The sequence below is a fragment of the Melanotaenia boesemani genome, chromosome 3 (genome assembly GCF_017639745.1).
Source record: "Melanotaenia boesemani isolate fMelBoe1 chromosome 3, fMelBoe1.pri, whole genome shotgun sequence".
Lineage (NCBI taxonomy): Eukaryota > Metazoa > Chordata > Actinopteri > Atheriniformes > Melanotaeniidae > Melanotaenia > Melanotaenia boesemani.
In genome coordinates this window covers 8,082,918-8,100,173 of record NC_055684.1, presented here as the reverse complement: position 1 = coordinate 8,100,173, position 17,256 = coordinate 8,082,918, and the positions used below count along the sequence as shown (strand labels likewise).

Below are 17,256 nucleotides of genomic sequence, written 5' to 3'. Positions count from 1 at the left end.
CCCAATCTGGACTGCTTGAAGGAAACATCATGCCCACATCATCCTCAGAGTGGAAAAACAGTCTTTAAACTCGAACAGGAGCTGCCACAGAAGTCCCTGTTAACAAGTCAGCCCATTGCAGTTTTTCTGCCAGTTCTCTCTCACAGCTAAAACTCTTTCACTTTCCTCAGGCAGACTGACAGGATTTCAAGGTAAGGGCGAGGAACCATGGCATGTGTTGGTTCAGTCATCATCACCATAATAGTTTGGGCTACAGGGCAACCTGTCTGGGGAGATAGTCGTGACATCTGGATGACATGTCCATCGGGAAGCGTAACAGTCCCTCTCTTAGTCTTTCAGTAATGCAATGAAAATGTTGTATAAACGGATCGCAGAGAACAGTTGACTTCTGCAGAGTTTTCAGAGTCGATCGGCCATCAGATCCAGTAATGTTTTTTGTATATTTTATTGGTCTTGTAATAAATAAATATACTTCCTCATATTTTTGACTGCTTTCATATTTTTACTGCTTCTTTTGTAAAGTGTATTAAATTCAGACATCTGTGTTCATCTTTATGAACACCTAGAATATGTTAATTTATCAAAAATGAATCCACACAGATTAACAGATAATGTATTTGATTTCAGAATCTGAATATCAGAACAGCTTAATGTTCAGTTAACATATAAATGATCAGTACTGTGATAGTGTTGTTGTAGCCGGTTTGTAGAACCACAGGTTTTTTGGCATTTGGCTTTTCAAGCTTTCATGTCCAAAGGGCAGCCAAGTGGCTGGGTTAGTTTTGAGCTAATATCCTAACTCAAGTGTGAACAGACAACATTGTTCTGTAAATGAGACAATTGAAAGGGAACTAATGTTGCTTTGCCTTTACTTGACTGAGTCAGTGTGCTGTACTGTAATGACAGAGGTAGATTTAGAACTAGTAAACAATATTTTGTCACATTATTGTTTTTCTGATGGATTGCAAGCAAAACTTTGTCAGCATTACTGCATTGTAACACTTGTAGATATTCATTCCATGTGAAATTGTTTGTATCATGATTGTCGTGCGATTTCTAGCCTATGAAATGTGCATCCATAATATCCTACTTCTCACATGGCAAGCTTTTTTGTGTTTTTTTTTCTTTTTGTACTGATTTCAAAACAAAGTATTCGCAGATTTCCCGCTACAGTTGAGCTTATTACAAGGGAGAAATTATCGGCCCATTTTATTAGAAAGACACGTTAGAAATACAGCGACATGTCCTTTAGACAGAAGGAAACAAAACTGAAAACGTTGTGGACAGATATTGATGAGATCTTCAGGAAAGTGTTGTGTAATCACTTTACATGAATGCAAGGGTGTGTTGTAGTGTGATGTCAGAGAGAGAGAGAGAGAGAGAGAGAGAGAGAGAAAGAGAAAGAGAAAGAGAAAGAGAAAGAGAAAGAGAAAGAGAAAGAGAAAGAAGCATTTTCATGGGCAGGTTATGCACAGCCAGTTGAGCAGGCTACAATGAGTAATGATATTTCCACTTTTGTGATCACAATGGAAAATTATTTTTTTCACCTCTATTCAGACTAACTGACTTTTATGATCATAATTAGACGTTTTTAAATGGAACACAAAAAAACTTTTTAATCCAGGATTTTCAAGGGCCCCCAACCTGCAGTGGGCTCTGGGCAGTGTTGGGGTAGTTACTCTAAAAAACTAATTAGTTACTCATTACTCATTCATTACTTCTGTAAATTGTAATGAAATTACTTTACTCGTTACTGCATTTGAAAAGTAACGCCACTACTTATTACTTTACTTTACCATTTCTTAATTCACCGTGTAGACATGGACAAACATCAAAGCCGAATCTTCACTGCCTGTCTGCATAGTGTTTACTGTACATTGTAAACAAAATGGCTTTAAAACCACAAGAACAACATCCCTGTCTGTTGGAAGAAATGGTCACACTTGTCTCATTATCATTTTATCTAGTATTTTTCTAAACCTGGGCCATTCAATATTCGACAGGGGAGCATGTCTCCTACAATGAACCTGCAACTAGCTTGTTAATTTCTGTATTACCGGCTGCTGCGCTCCAGAAAATGTTGAAAAAAATCTTAGCTTGTTTAGGCGGGTCGGCTGCTGAAGGACTCCTTCCACTGTCCACAAGTCTGGACTGAAACTGGACTGAACTGAAAATAATGTGAATATCACCACTGACTAAAAGCCTGTCTCCAGCTCCATTTTTCTTTTTTCTTGGTTAGCGCACAATCAGCTACGTCACGCAAATCAATCTCTATGGCAACGTGCCTAGGCAAACACACGCACAGGCAGCAGCATGCACGTACCACTTAAAACAGATCAGAGCTTTACACATAGGCAAACACGGCTCGAGTAAAAAAAGTCAGAAAAACACATTACTGTGGTCCAGTAAAGTAATTTCGTTACCGATAATTTAAGTGTAATGCAGTACCTTACTTCATCACCCGGAAAGTAATATCGTTACTGTAACGCATTACTCCCAACACTGGCTCTGGGTAAATGGTACCGTTTACCCCCCTAGTCCAATGCCACTGCATTTAGAACACCAATTAGTTATGATCAGAATTTCATCAAAGTTGTTAATGCTAATTATTTGATACTGAGACTTCGAAAACAGTTCAGCTTTGTGTTGATATTTTATCCCTTTCACAGTCATACAGTTCTCCGTCAGACAGTTCCCAGTCATACAGTTCCCCATCAGACAGTTCCCAGTCATAAAGTTCCCCGTCAGACAGTTCCCAGTTATACAGTTCTCCGTCAGACAGTACCCAGTCATACAGTTCCCAGTCATAAAGTTCCCAGTCATACAGTTCTCCGTCAGACAGTACCCAGTCATAAAGTTCCCCGTCAGGCAGTTCCCAGTCATAAAGTTCCCTGTCAGACAGTTCCCAGTCATACAGTTCCCCATCAGACAGTTCCCTGTCATACAGTTCCCAATCAGACAACAGCTTCAATACAATACATGACACAGTGACATTTACTGGAGAATAAATTTCAACATAATTTTTTAAACATATTTGTTTCCAACAATCACTTATTTCTGTAAGTATAAATAAATATGAGTAAAGTCTGTCTAAATGACTTTTATTATGCTGAATTTTAAAACAAACCTCCAAATTCATGTGAGAAATCAAAATGACATCACCTGACTGTATTTGCCACAATAATCTGATATTCAATTTAAGTATTTTCTAACTTAAATCCATATGAATTTATACATTTGATTAATTATAAATTCTCTATTTGTATGTTTCACTTTTGACAACTCATAAAAAATAGGGTTTTTTCAGAAGTCTATTGCAACCATATTATTATTATTATTATTATTATTATTATTATTTATATTACTTATTGTTTCAGTTTCAGTAGCAGTTGTTTGGAAGCAGCAGTAACAGTCGGGTTAGCAAAGGGAAGCAGATGGAACATAATGCTGCTCATTTCATTGAAAAAAAGCAGGTCTTTATAATAGAAAGTATAATCTGTGTAATGGGGGACTTGGGCCCTTGTAGAGCCCCGTGCCTAGCAACGCCCCTGCCCCCAGTCTCTGTAGACATAACTTAATGATCACGAAAGTCTTCTTTCAGGCTCAACAGAGAGATCCCAAATAAACTCAGCTGTCAGCAACGCAGGAGTGGCTGATATTTATTACTGCACATCTGAACAAAACAGGAAGTCTTAGTTTTAAGATTACTGGGAATTCCTGTTGTTTAAACATCAACACAAAAACTTAAATCTAGCAGCAGGCAGACATAAATCACTTCCCCAAAAACCAGAAACATTGCTACCCGTACAGGATCCACCAGTTCTACATTTTCTCCCTCTGACAGTACCTGCCTGCAGCGCCGTCTGTCTCCGCCCCAGCAGCACCTGTCTTCCTCCTGTCGTCTTCAGTTCGCCTCATCCCCTCTGCTACTGTGTTTCGGTGTGTTTCAGCGTGAGAAATCGGAGGTTTGGCGTGAGAGCGTGTGAAGCCACCCAAATGCGCGAGTCTCACGGCCAGTGCGAGAGTATGCAGCCCTGGGTTTTCTAGTGTTAATGAATGGTAGTTTTTAAATTCATGGCGGGTGTAGGAACGTATAACAAACGCAAAGTTACCACAGACACCTGAGACTGAAGCAGGTAGCAATGCATCTAAACCTAAACTTCATTCATTGTTCAGCAGATGTGAACGATCTAACTTAATAATAATTAGTGTTTATGCATCTTAACGACTTTTAACTCCTCTTGTGAGCTTATCGGGATAAGGTAATTTCTTTTCAGCTTGTTTTAGACATTTATTTTATCGCAGTTTACTAGTGAGAAATCAAAAAGTGTCGATGAAACCAGTAGCCAAGCGCCCCCAACATGACGGTCACAGCGAAAGCCGTAGTGACGTCACGAGCGCATTTTACACTCCTTAAGGTTTGCGGTCCATGGAGCAGCAAACTGACTTTTTACCCACAGCCAAAATTACTGAAGCTTCCCCAATCATGGGAACCCTTTCCTCGGTGAAAGGGGAGGCACTGGGAATGGACAGGGGTTTGGGTTCGGTTCTGTTTCTGTTCTCATTCTACTGATTATTTTTTCTTTGAAACCGGAATTTGGATTTGTGTACATGTCACTTTTGTTTTGAAGTAAACGTGCCCGGAACAGAACACATGTTGTTGTCGTTAGCTTTACAAAACCGGAAGTAGCCAGAGTATCATTTCCTGGAAACAACACCAAACGCTCTGAATATATTATTGATCATAAATTTGGTTCGAATCATCATTCAGACTGTCTGTGGCTTACAAAGTCCAAACGAATCGGTACAGAAACCCTAACGTCACACTGCGTCGATTCCTGCTAGGTTTAGAGCTGTTAGCCCAGCAGAGTTAGAGGAGTTAAATCCGAGTCTGACTGGACCGAGCCCGACCGAACTGTACCGTGTCCATCATGGGAGCTCACCGCAGCGAGGGAGGCCGGGAATGGCTGGAGCAGGACGGAACGGAGAACCCGGAGCAGAAACAGGTGAAAACCAAAGATAACGGTGGCTAACAAGTTAGCGCAACCTGCTAACACCTAACCGACCCGGAAAGAAATATACAATCGTGACGCCACAGATGTATTCAAAGCATTTGATAATTTTACTTCATAACAAATATTTCGAGTGTAACAGATCTAAGGGCTGTTTCCCGAAGCTAGAATTTCCTGGTTATCCTGGCTGAACTTCTCCTTGATTCCTTTTCACATCAGTTACCATGGAGATTTGTCCTGTGCCGCTAACCTGTCCCAGACCAGGCCAGCCAGGGGTAGTTAATGCTGACCAATCTAAAACTCACGGTGGTCTAATAGACAACTTTCCCCTTGCTATTTACAACTTGTTGGTTTAAAAGTCGAATATCAGGGGAAATTTAACATGGTGAATTACATAATTACATAAATATTTTTACACAGATTGTCTTACGTTAGGGAAAATGTAACTTTTCATGACCTACCTGCGCAAACTGATCAGCTAATTTCAAAAGGGGGGGGCATTTTTATAACTGATGTGTAGTGTGTTCGCTACTTTTAAGTTTATTTAATCTGTTTGCCATTGTAATATAACAGAATACTAATTTATTAAAGTCACTGAGTGGAAATGCAGCTTAAGAAAAATCTTTTTGTTTAGTTGTTCCTGTGTTTTTATTCACATACAACTTTTAAAACACTGCAAAATACTATACCAAACATAAAGACATGTTCCTAGAAAAATAAATATTTCAATGAATAAAATAAAAGTTTAAAAATGTTTCCGTAACAGAACAAATCAACAAGTTTTTATGCCTTATCAGCAAGCAGCAAGCAAAACTCTGACCTCACAGTGGGGATAGTTAGGAAGATCTTTTTATGGATCAACAGCCACTATTACTTGCATGCAGGGCACAAGTACTCCTCCTGCTCTGGAGGTCTCTTCACACGCGTATGATGGCACCACCTCTGACACTTGTCACAGTAAAACTAGAAAAAAAAGACACTTGCATTATTTTATCTAATGTATCAATTTATCAATCTATCTATCTAATATTGTTTAATTTATTTATATGTATTTAATAAAACAGTGAAATTTGATATTGTTGAATAAAATCAAAGGAAGCCGTGGTATTTGAATAAGGTTTTTAAAAATGCAGAAATGCAGAGGATCTGCCTGAACCATGTGTAAATAAATAAAGTATAAAATGCTGTGTTCATGACAGCATAATGTATCATTTTTATATAGTCATTTAGTTTTACAATTGTGATGCGTTTGTGATAAAATGTTTGACCGTCAGTAATTCTTAACATACACTCGTATGTACAGAATCATTACACCGTTTTTTCTTGTCCATATGGATGAAAAGTAGTGAATATGAGTAGTACGCACATCTACACACCGTCCACAGGCGAGTGGCTTCTACTCTTCTCCTCGTGATGTGGTGCTTTTCTCGGTAGGGGTCCTTTTTTCATTTCCCTGGACTCTGGAATGCTCTCCCTGTCAGCATTAGATCTGCTAACGTTGTAGACAGGTTTAAGTCTCAGCTCCTGACATTTTTGTTTAAAATTGCTCATAGACATTTTATTTGGTTCAATTTGTTATAATTTTATGCTGTTTTAATGTTTTTTTTCTGTTTTTATGGATTTTATTTTATTGTAAAGCAATTTGTGATTTTATCTGAAAAAAATGCTATAGAAATATTTTTTAATGACTTACTTTTAATGTGGATTAATTCTTGGATTAAATTTCCTCAGTAACATGGAGACTTCCTGCTCTGTTTTAAGGCACAAAATCCAAGTGTTTTTCTGAGCAAATCAAAGCAACTTGTTGCAGGATACGATTAATTATGTTAGTAATATTTTAGAGTATTTATTATTAAATGTATAACTTATTTCTGTATACTTATGCAATCAGTTGATCTGCTTTGTCTGGCAAACCTTTTCTCCCTTTTATTATTAGCGCCGTTTTTCCCTTTGTACAGATTATATGCTGTTTTGTTTTCATCGGTCTCCATCATTGGTTGTTACTCACTTGAAGTGAAGTAAGGAGCAGCAACTTTGTCATGTCAGCGTCAGTTAATCCATGATTAACCTCATGGTCTTTTGAAGACAAACTTTGAACCAGAATCAGCCTTAAGAGTTTTCTGCACTATTTAAGCAGTGTGGGATTTAAATTTAAATCCATAAGCACAAGTCTTTTAGCCATTAGACATTTCCAGTCAAACAAATGAAGGAATGCTAATTGTGCTTACATCCAATGAAACATCAGCATCAACAACAGATTTGTTAGTTTTGTTTTATCTTCCTAAACCTTTTGTGATTTGTGTGACAAACATGCAGGACACATGTGGAACTCACATTTAAAGGCCGTTTCCTTCATTTCGCTGTCGCACCAGCTTTAAACTTCGTTGTGAGTTTGGAGCGTTGCTGACTTGCTATTTGAGGGGTAAACGGTCCACTCGCCCTCCACACTACGTGGTTTGGAACAGCCCATAATATGGCGGAGCCTCCACAAGAATGGAGGGTTAGGGTGTAGGGGAAACAGGTCTCTGGAGGGCCAACAATGATGACGATGATGATGGTGTTAAAGATAGATCAGTATCCACAGGGGGAGTCAGTCTTAAAAAGGATCAGATGACGAAGATGAGTCTAGCTGACTGCTCTTCACTATCAAGATTCAGACATGTCTATAAACAACAGAAGAAAAAGAATTTCATGTTAATGATCTCACATTGATCTGTTATTGGTGTGTTTGTGTAGAAGCCGTGGAACCTGATGATCAAGCACAGACACATTCAGAGACGGGGACGCCGCTCGCACACCACCGTCAGGTAAGAGCTTCCTAACATCGGCTCCAGAACCCAGAAGAACCGGGTCTTTTTACACACTTGATGACCAGAGTGATGATTCACATTCTGTCTGATTGATGGTTCTAATCCAGTCAGCACCAACAACCTGTAAAGTCTCTGGATCTTTTTTGATCAAGGTTCTGATGATCCAGTTCAGTGTTTCCTCAGATTTATTTGGCCTGAGGTGATTTCAGAACATCTGCAGGTTTCTAAGCAAATAGAAGCGTCATGCCCACAGGATCCACTAACCAAGAACAAGATCTGGAGAGAACTGGGACAAACAGCCCTGAGACAAAAATGTTCGGTCCACTGAAATATATGATATTGGAACTAAGCATCTGTCTTGCAGAGGCCTCTGTGGGACAGTTTTATGTCCCTACTAATTCTGACCAAACCATTTACTGCTGACTGACTGTACTCCGTTATGAAGGTAGGACTGACCACTCAGAGCAGCAGGAACAGGCGGTCATCATCCAGATGACTCCACGACCTGGCTGGCTGAATATTCCTGATTCTAAAAGAAACAAGACCCTGACATCTTAAACCACAGCGGTGGTTCTGGCAGGAGGAACTGGGTCTGGTTCTTTCCTGAGGAGGTCGGGATGTTAAACAGAACTGTAAAAATGCGAAGAACACTTCAAAGGGAATTTGACGGTTTCCATGGACACAGTTTATCTCTGTGTGTCTGGTTTCATGTGACACAAATGGATCTTTTTAAAGAAGAAACCGAACCAGACTAACTGTTGTCCCGGTGTGACAGCTGTCAACCACCAGGTGTCTCCACCTCCTCTACCATTGCTCAGACTGTTGCTGTATTCCTTCTACACTTTCTGAAGCTGATTGATCATCTGATCTGGCGTCCAGATGAATCCATCCTTTACCCACTGATGACATCACAGTTCTTGAAGAGGCACCTCTAGTTTATGGTTCCAGTTGAGAACAGACTTTCTGATCCAACTTTTTTTTGGGCTGAGCATGTCATCCGATTTAACACTAGTTTCAGGAACTGACATGGAGCTCTGCTAGTGTGACAGGGTCAGAGTTCCTGCTGAGCTCCCATCACACTAACTAACCCACTTCCTGTTTCCTGCAGCTACACAGATCCTCAGGTGTCCATGGACCTGCTGAGGGCAGTGCTTCAGCCCAGCTTCAATGATGACATCATGGCCGTTTTCAGGAAGTACCAGAAGGTCAGAGGTCACAGAGTGGGGGGTCTAGGAGTGGATGTGGACAGGTGTGACCAGGTATGCTTGTGTTGCAGTTCTTTGACAAGGCGGCGGAGAACGTGAAGGAGAACGTTGGGGATGAGGTGCAGACAGATCAGCTGATCAGAGAGGCCTGCAGGAACGTCCTGGAACACGTGAGATCACTTCCTGTTTAAACCTGATGAGCACATGACTTTCTATTGTTACCATGGAGCTGTATGACATCATTCTTCTGTGTGATGCCGTCACCAGGCCAAACAGCTGTTTCCAGATGGGGAGCTGAAGAGGGCGGGGCCAGAGCTTGCTATGAAGGTAGGATTGACCAATCAGAGCAGCAGGAACAGATGGTAACCTGGTGTAGTTCTGATCTGATACCTGACATGGTTCTGTGTCCCAGCATAAGTCTAGACCCACTGATGAAGACTGCAGTCAGAGAGGAAGTCCACTACCTAAGAAGGTACGCTGGGCTCAGGTGTGATCAATCAATCAATCAATTTATTTATTTATGTTGATCATTCTATGTCCTCAGAGGAAAAGTCGTCCAGGTGGTATCTCCTCGGATCGACCTGTTGGCATCTCTCAGTGAGTACCTGACTGTGACATCATCAGTGTACAGGTGGATACCAGGGTCCTCATTAATCAAAACTTATTGGAAACTCTCCTAAATTCTGTTCCAAGGAATAATATATAAAATGATGATCAGTTCTCACCTGTCTGTCACAGGTTTCTTTTGTAAGTTTTGAAACCAGCTGAGCAACACTTTTTTCTTAAAGATTACTGAGTAATTATTATTTTGAACATTTCTGAGTAGAAGAGCAAGATGGTAAATTCCACACTTTGCGAGCAAATGTTCTCACGCACAAAGTACGCACAAATCTGTGCGTAAGAACGGTTGATGAATGAAGGCCCTGGACTGTGACGTCATCAGTGACATCAACGGTGTCTGTTTGTCTTCAGGGTCAAGCCCAAAGCTGAGCCCATCAAGAGGGAGGGGCCAAAGGTAAGTCTGTATACACACACGGACACACAGTAGGTGTACTCTTTGTTGTCATCATCATCAAAGTCCAGACAGGTGGCTGTTTGTTGTGATTCTGGTTCTGGAGGATTGAATCTACTTTTCATTATAATAAATCAGCTGATGTGGGTTATTATCATTTAATCATTTTATTTTAATGTTTAATGAATGTTAAATAAATATTAAACTGATGTTAAAAGAATGTTAATCTAAAGTTAAAAAAATGTAAAATTTATGTTGAACAGATGTCAGAGGTAATGACTTTTCAGCTGTTTTTTTTCACCTGTTTACGGAAGATCTCAGATGCTTCATGGTGTTTGTGTTTCAGTGGGATCCATCCAGACTCTGCGACAGCAGCACCTTTGTTCTCGGCTCCAGAGCTAACAAGTGAGTCAGAAACATCATGTTTTTGTTTATGTAAAACAGATGAAAACATGTCGAAAACCCTCGTGTAAAGTCTGAAACTATCTGAATTACAGCTAGGTTAAAAAAATCGATGAATCTATGGTTTGAATCCTTTCATATTTATTTAATGCAATATTGATTAATAAAACTCAGATCGTGTGTTTTTTGTTTTTTTTTGCTGGTCATGTAAATGGGCTCAGTGTTCTATAAAAATAGTTATCTGAGAATGTCTTTAATATTTTAATATTCAAGAAAAAATTGGTGTTACATAAATATCTGTAAATGAATCAGGCTGTTGTGAATCAAGTCGATTTAGAGTGATACCCAGCCCTAATCTGAATGTATAAGGTAAGAAATCACTGCTGTGGAAGTTTTCTGCCTTCTTCTTTCCTAAACCTCCTGTTACTTAATCTCTTCTCTGACCAGGTAGATTCACTATTCTTTCAGTATGCCTGATTCATCTACCCTCTTCTTCTTCATTCTCTGAACACAACTCTTCTTCTGTTTTATGACAGGAACATGGCTGTTCGATGGAGAAGGTTCTGTTGCATGAATAATTATAAATGGGTTTAATTTGGTCCAACATGGCGGTTGATTATTTCCTGCCAGTTATCTGATAGCGAAATGGGTGTTTTAAGATTGTTTCAGAGACCAGAACTTCAGTTCGATGGTTCTGTCTCGTCAGATCCAGAGAAAGCAGGGAAATGTTTACAGAATAGTTAAGCTGATATATCCAAACTGAATGAGATTAGCATCAGTTACCATGGTGATGAGTTCAGCATTGGAAATCATGGTGACAAATTTAGTATAGTAACGATGATAAGCAATTCAGCATCTGTAACCATGGCGACAGGTTCAGTTAGCAACCATGGTGAAGTGTTGAGCTTCAGTAACTATGTTGATGAGTTCAGCACCGGTAACCATGGCAACACATTCAGCATTAGTAAGCATGGTGATTAGTGCAGCATTTGTATCATCGTGATGAGTTTAGAAACAGTAACTACGGTGACGAGTAGAGCATCCCTAACTTTGTTTTCTAGATGAGCATTATAATCTTGCAGATTTCAGCATCAGCTGTCATGGTTACCAATTCAGCACCGGTCACCATGGGGACGAGCGCAGCATTAGGGGCGGCAGTGGCTCAGGCGGTAGAGCAGGTCGTCCAATGATCGGAAGGTCGGCGGTTCGATTCCCGCTCCCGCAGTCATCTGTCGTTGTGTCCTTGGGCAAGACACTTAACCCTCCTTGCCTCCAGTGTTGGCATCGCTGGTGTATGAATGTGTGGATGAATGTTCGGTGATGGTCGGAGAGGCCGTAGGCGCAGACTGGCAGCCACGTTTCCGTCAGCTTGCCCCAGGGCAGCTGTGGCTACACACGTAGCTTACCATCACCAGGTATGAGTGAGGAGTGGATGAATAATGGATTCACAATGTAAAGCGCTTTGTGTGCCTTGAAAAGCGCTATATAAATCTAATCCATTATTATTATTATTATAGTGATAATCTTTTTTTTAATGACACAATTAGATCAATATGCAAAAACCTGGCGGCGGCAGCAGCAGCGGCTCTGTTGTTATGTGTGAATGTTGTTGTTTGTGAGAAGCTCCAACGGGAGTCAGATGTTCTGCTGTTGTTCTGAATTAATCTGTCAGAACAACTTCACCGGACTCATTGATGTTTTTTATCTTGTCTGAAACACATTTGCACTCTCAGTTAAAAGAAAAAGTAGGAATTGATGCTAATTCATCATAAAAAGCAACAGGAAGTTAGTTATCATGTGATGTGATGTCTTTGCAGAGCGCTGGGGATGGGCGGGACCAGAGGACGAATCTATATCAAACATGCTGACCTGTTCAAGGTAAAACCGATTCATACTTCCTGTGACATGGTCAGCTCCTATCACCATCTTTGGATCACCCCCTTGGTGTCATTAACATTCTGTGTGTGTGTGTGTGTGTGTGTGTGTGTGTGTGTGTGTGTGTGTTAGTATGCAGCTGATGCAAAGGACAAGCAGTGGTTGGCTGAGAGACATCACATGAGGGCAACAGGAGGGAAGATGGTGAGAAACACACACAGGTCAATAAGTTTAAACGGGACCGGCTGTGGTTCTGCTGCAGGACAGCTCACCTGGATGGACTGAAACATCATAACACTTGTTTATTCCCCTCAACCTAAAAAAAAGGCAATAAACATAGAATCAATTAGAGCTAGGAGGGTCTTCTAAAAAGCTCACCTCTGTGGGTGATGTTGGAGACCTCAGGGTCTCCTCTGCAAGGGTCATGGTTTCCTCATCGTCCTGCATTATTGCCATAGGTAAGGATTTAAGAAGGGTAATTTCAGACTTAGTAAAGAGTTGACGTACATCAGCTGGAGTGTGTGATGGGTGGCTCCACTAATAACACTCCACCTTGAACTGAGAACAATAATTTTTCATGAGAATTAAGAAAACATATATATATATTTAAACATATCAAAGTATGAATAAGTCTGATAATATAATATAATATAATATAATCCTGTTTAGTAGTCAACTAACACATGTCAACTACTGTGTAGGCTACCTTGCGTTTAACATCCACAACGTTGACTTTGCTGACACTCCTCCACCAAGCATCGCAGTGGGCCGTGGCGTATGCAGTTGTATTGCTTTTTTTCATTGTAATATTTTTCTCTTCCTCATAGGCCTGAAGGAGGACCTATAACTCGGCCTGTAGAAAATAAGGCCAACTTCATCTTGATTTTAGTGCTCAATGGGTGATGGGTTTTATAGGTTTGCTGTGAACATGTACACATCTGGGTTAACCAATATGGTTCTGATAGCTAATTCATAGCGGGTGTTTTGGAACTAGCAGCACAGATTTAACAGCCTCAAACACAGGCTTTATGGACGTGGACAAAATTGTTGGTACCCATCAGTTAATGAAAGAAAAACTCACAATGGTCACAGAAATAACTTGAATCTGACAAAAGTAATAATAAATAAAAATTCTATGAAATTTAACCAATGAAAGTCAGACGTTGCTTTTCAACCATGCTTCAATAGAATTATTTAAAAAAAATAAACTCATGAAACAGGCCTGGACAAAAATGATGGTAACCCTAGAAAAGACTGGAAATAATATGACCAAAGGGACGTGTTAATCCAAGGTGTGTCCACTAATTAGCATCACAGGTGTCTACAATCTTGTAATCAGTCAGTGGGCCTATATATAGGTAGACACTGTGCTGTTTGGTGACATGGTGTGTACCACACTCAACATGGACCAGAGGAAGCAAAGGAAAGAGTTGTCTCAGGAGATTAGAAAGAAAAGTATAGACAAGCATGTTAAAGGTAAAGGCTATAAGACCATCTCCAAGCAGCTTGATGTTCCTGTGACTACAGTTGTACATATTATTCAGAAATGTAAGATCCATGGGACTGTAGCCAACCTCCCTGGACGTAGCCGCAGGAGGAAAATTGTTGACAAATCAAAGAGATGAATAATACGAATACTTAATGGGAGACGACCAAGGAGGACACCATTGTTGAAAACAAATCATAAAAAAACCTAACTACATGTTGACAAGCCACAAAGCTTCTGAGAGAATGTCCTATGGACAGATGACACAAAAATGGAACTTTTTACCAAGGCCCACCAGCTCTATGTTTACAGACAGAAAAATGAAGCATATAAAGAAAAGAACAACGTCCCTACGGTGGAACATGGAGGAGGCTCTGTTATGTTCTGGGGCTGCTTTGCTGCATCTGGCACAGGGTGTCTTGAATCTGTGCAGGTACAATGAAATCTCAAGACTATCAAGGGATTCTACAGAGAAATGTGCTGGCCAGTGTCAGAAAGCTAGGTCTCAGTCGCAGGTCATGGGTCTTGCAACAGGACGATGACCCAAAACACAGCTAAAAACACCCAAGAATGGCTAAGAGGACAAACACTGGACTATTCTAAAGTGGCTTCTATGAGGCCTGACCTAAATCCTATTGAGCATCTTTGGAAGGAGCTGAAACATGTCGTCTGGAAAAGGCATCCTTCAAACCTGAGACAACTGGAGCAGTTTGCTTATGAGGAGTGGCCCAAAATACCTGCTGAGAGGTGCAGAAGTCTCATTGACGGTTACAGGAATCGTTTGCAGTGATTGCCTCAAAAGGTTGTGCAACAAAATATTAAGTTAAGGGTACCATCATTTTTGTCCAGGCCTGTTTCATGAGTTTATTTTTTTTTAATAATTCTTTTGAAGCATGGTTGAAAAGCAATGTCTCATTTTCACTGGTTAAATTTCAGAGAATTTTTATTTATTATTACTTTTGTCAGATTCAAGTTATTTCTGTGACCATTGTGAGTTTTTCTTTCATTAACCAAAGGGTACCAACAATTTTGTCCACGTGTGTATCACAGCATTTGTTAAACTTCCTTTCTGGATTACCACACCTGTCACCTGAATTTAAACATTCAGATGACTGATGGAAACGGATCAAATTTAATAATGTTGATGTGTCTGATCCAAAAAAAAATGAAGCTCCAATAGAAACACACTATCTGATGGTTGAGATGAAAACAGAACTTTGGTTGAGAGTTGGGTGAACCCGTTCTCTGCAGGTCCGGTCACACATGAAATCAGAACCAGCTGCTGCAGTGATGACCTGCAACCAGCAGAGGGCAACAGTGGCTCAAGGACTGAAACACACTGGGCCAGGATCAGTTTACTGGCTTAGTGTCGTTTCCACTCCGTGAACAGCATCCATCTCCAGAGTCAATGGCAGAACCGGATCTTTAGTCTGATTCAGACCACAGACCCAAAAAAACTGAAGCCACTTAGGATTGGTTCCTCCAGTTCAGGCTGAGACTGTCATCAGTGACGTCACCAACACTGAAACACAGTAACTCATAATTAGGATAATTCATTTAATTTGGAAAAGAAAAATCCATCTGATCCACATTATTTTAATGATTAATAAATAAAAATGTGTTGGTTTAATTACTTCAGATTTTGTACAGATTACATTAATCCTTTGGAATGAAATGGATCAAAAAAGACTCGTGAACATTTATCTCGCATCATCTTTTTAAAGCTTTAGGAGGTCTACATTTTTTATTAAGATGCAATGACAACATTGATAAAATACCCAAATGTTTCTTTGCTGATCTCTGGTGTACTTTACCCCACACTTCTATTACATTTTAAATAATCAGGACATTTTTTTGGTTTGTTTTTAATTGTGGTCAAGTGAGTATTTACAAAGAAAACAAAGTTACCTATTCTTTCTCTCTCTATATACACACACACACACACATGCATATATATATATATATATATATATATATGTATATATATATATATATGCGCTTTTGTATATTCTCATTTATTCTCCCTGTGTCTCCAGGTACTTTGGCTTCATGCCACATGGTTAGTTGTTAAATTCTCCATAGGAGTGTAAGTGGGTGTCTAGACTCTAGCTCCCCCGCGACCCTTAATTTTTATTTTTATATATAAATTTATATATATATATATATATATATATATAAAGGATGGATGGCAATTAATCTAACATGCATGTCTTTTGACTGTGGGAGGAAATTGGAGTATGTTGTTAACCTTCTTACCTTATCTACAAATTCCACAAACATTCTTGCTAATTTGCCAAGAAAAAAACAAATCTCTCTGTTTTCTTGTGCCAACGTGTACCTCGAAGCACTGGAAGTTTTGCACAAATTTAGAAGCAGTGACACTCAGAATGCTGTGATACGGTCCCTGAACTTCGGTTCTAAGTTCTGTTATATTTTTGTATCTGTATTGTAAATTTGTCTGAAAACACACACAGAAACATGAGATGGGTCAGAATATTATCAGAGCTTAGACCACCTGTACCTGTGTGTCTGCAGGCCTACCTGCTAATCGAGGAGGACATCCAGGATCTGTCTCGCAGTGAAGAGTACAGGTGAGTCATCACGATACCTGAACACAGGCTCCGTCCTCTCCGTGTTAGCAGGTGTGACTAATGTTACACCTGGTCTCTGAACAGAGGTTTTTGCTTTGAGCTGATCATCTGTGTTCTGTTGCTCTCATGGCAACAGGGACTGTCCAGATGTCAGGATGGATGAGATGAAGCCGTTCACCGTTCCTCTGTGGATGGTGGAGAAGATGCAGAGAGCCATGGAGGCTCAGAGAGACACAGACCCATGACCACTCATCATGTGACCCTCAGGCTTTGCTCTGATTGGTTCCCTGATTTTTATTTTCTTTTGGTTCTTTTTTTTTTACCGTTTTAAAATTTCTAATAAAGTTGTTGGTGACTCTGAAGGATGTGTGTGTTACTGTAGTTAGAATCATGAGACCGGAACAGACCCAAGAGACCAGGACAGAATTATGGGACCAGAATCCTCATTCATTTTCCTCTTGAATTTATCATCTTGTACTTCTGTGTAGAAATGTACTATACTAAATACTAAATGTATAAGTACATTTCTGAATACACTCAGTATCCAGTGGTGGAACATTTGCCGGTGTCACAAATTTCAGCATCCTCATGCATTCTTTGTTTTGTTGAAATGATATATAATAAACAGGTGTAGCTTCATTGGTTTAAAACCCACAACACAGGACCGATGGGTGACACTGATCTGGTGTCATCAACAGACATTTCTCCCTCTGCTCTTGCTGTGAGTTCATCAGACAGCTGATCTAAGATCACAGTGACTTCTGATCAGATTCTGTTGTAACTGTATTGTAAAATCATAGTAAATACTATCACAGTGAATATCCAAGTAGAGTTTTGGTCATCTACATGCGACAGGAAACCGG

General features: G+C 40.0%; 1 protein-coding gene across 3 annotated transcripts; it reads left to right on the top strand.

The window, feature by feature from the left end:
• The first annotated feature begins 4,662 nt into the window (after positions 1–4,662).
• Positions 4,663–16,755, top strand: LOC121636481 (deoxynucleotidyltransferase terminal-interacting protein 1). Of its 3 annotated transcripts, none has more exons than XM_041980018.1 (13): positions 4,663–5,006; positions 7,752–7,819; positions 8,931–9,027; positions 9,099–9,197; positions 9,295–9,354; positions 9,440–9,499; positions 9,572–9,624; positions 10,000–10,042; positions 10,386–10,444; positions 12,259–12,319; positions 12,449–12,520; positions 16,338–16,393; positions 16,530–16,755. In XM_041980018.1, the coding sequence occupies exons 1-13, from the start codon at positions 4,932–4,934 to the stop codon at positions 16,636–16,638; spliced, it is 912 nt and encodes a 303-aa protein (XP_041835952.1). In that variant the 5' UTR covers positions 4,663–4,931; the 3' UTR covers positions 16,639–16,755. The 3 variants fall into 3 exon arrangements, with proteins under 3 accessions (XP_041835952.1, XP_041835951.1, XP_041835950.1); XM_041980017.1 differs by having other exon boundaries at positions 4,665–5,006; positions 7,749–7,819; positions 9,443–9,499; XM_041980016.1 differs by having other exon boundaries at positions 4,666–5,006; positions 7,749–7,819.
• Positions 16,756–17,256: the final 501 nt, after the last annotated feature.

Coding starts and splice junctions, on each gene's coding strand:
- LOC121636481 (XM_041980016.1), top strand. CDS start 4,932: ATGGGAGCTCACCGCAGCGAGGGAGGCCGGGAATGGCTGGAGCAGGAC. Junction 7,820..8,930: donor CGCTCGCACACCACCGTCAG/GTAAGAGCTTCC, acceptor TGTTTCCTGCAG/CTACACAGATCCTCAGGTGT. Junction 10,043..10,385: donor TCAAGAGGGAGGGGCCAAAG/GTAAGTCTGTAT, acceptor TTTGTGTTTCAG/TGGGATCCATCCAGACTCTG.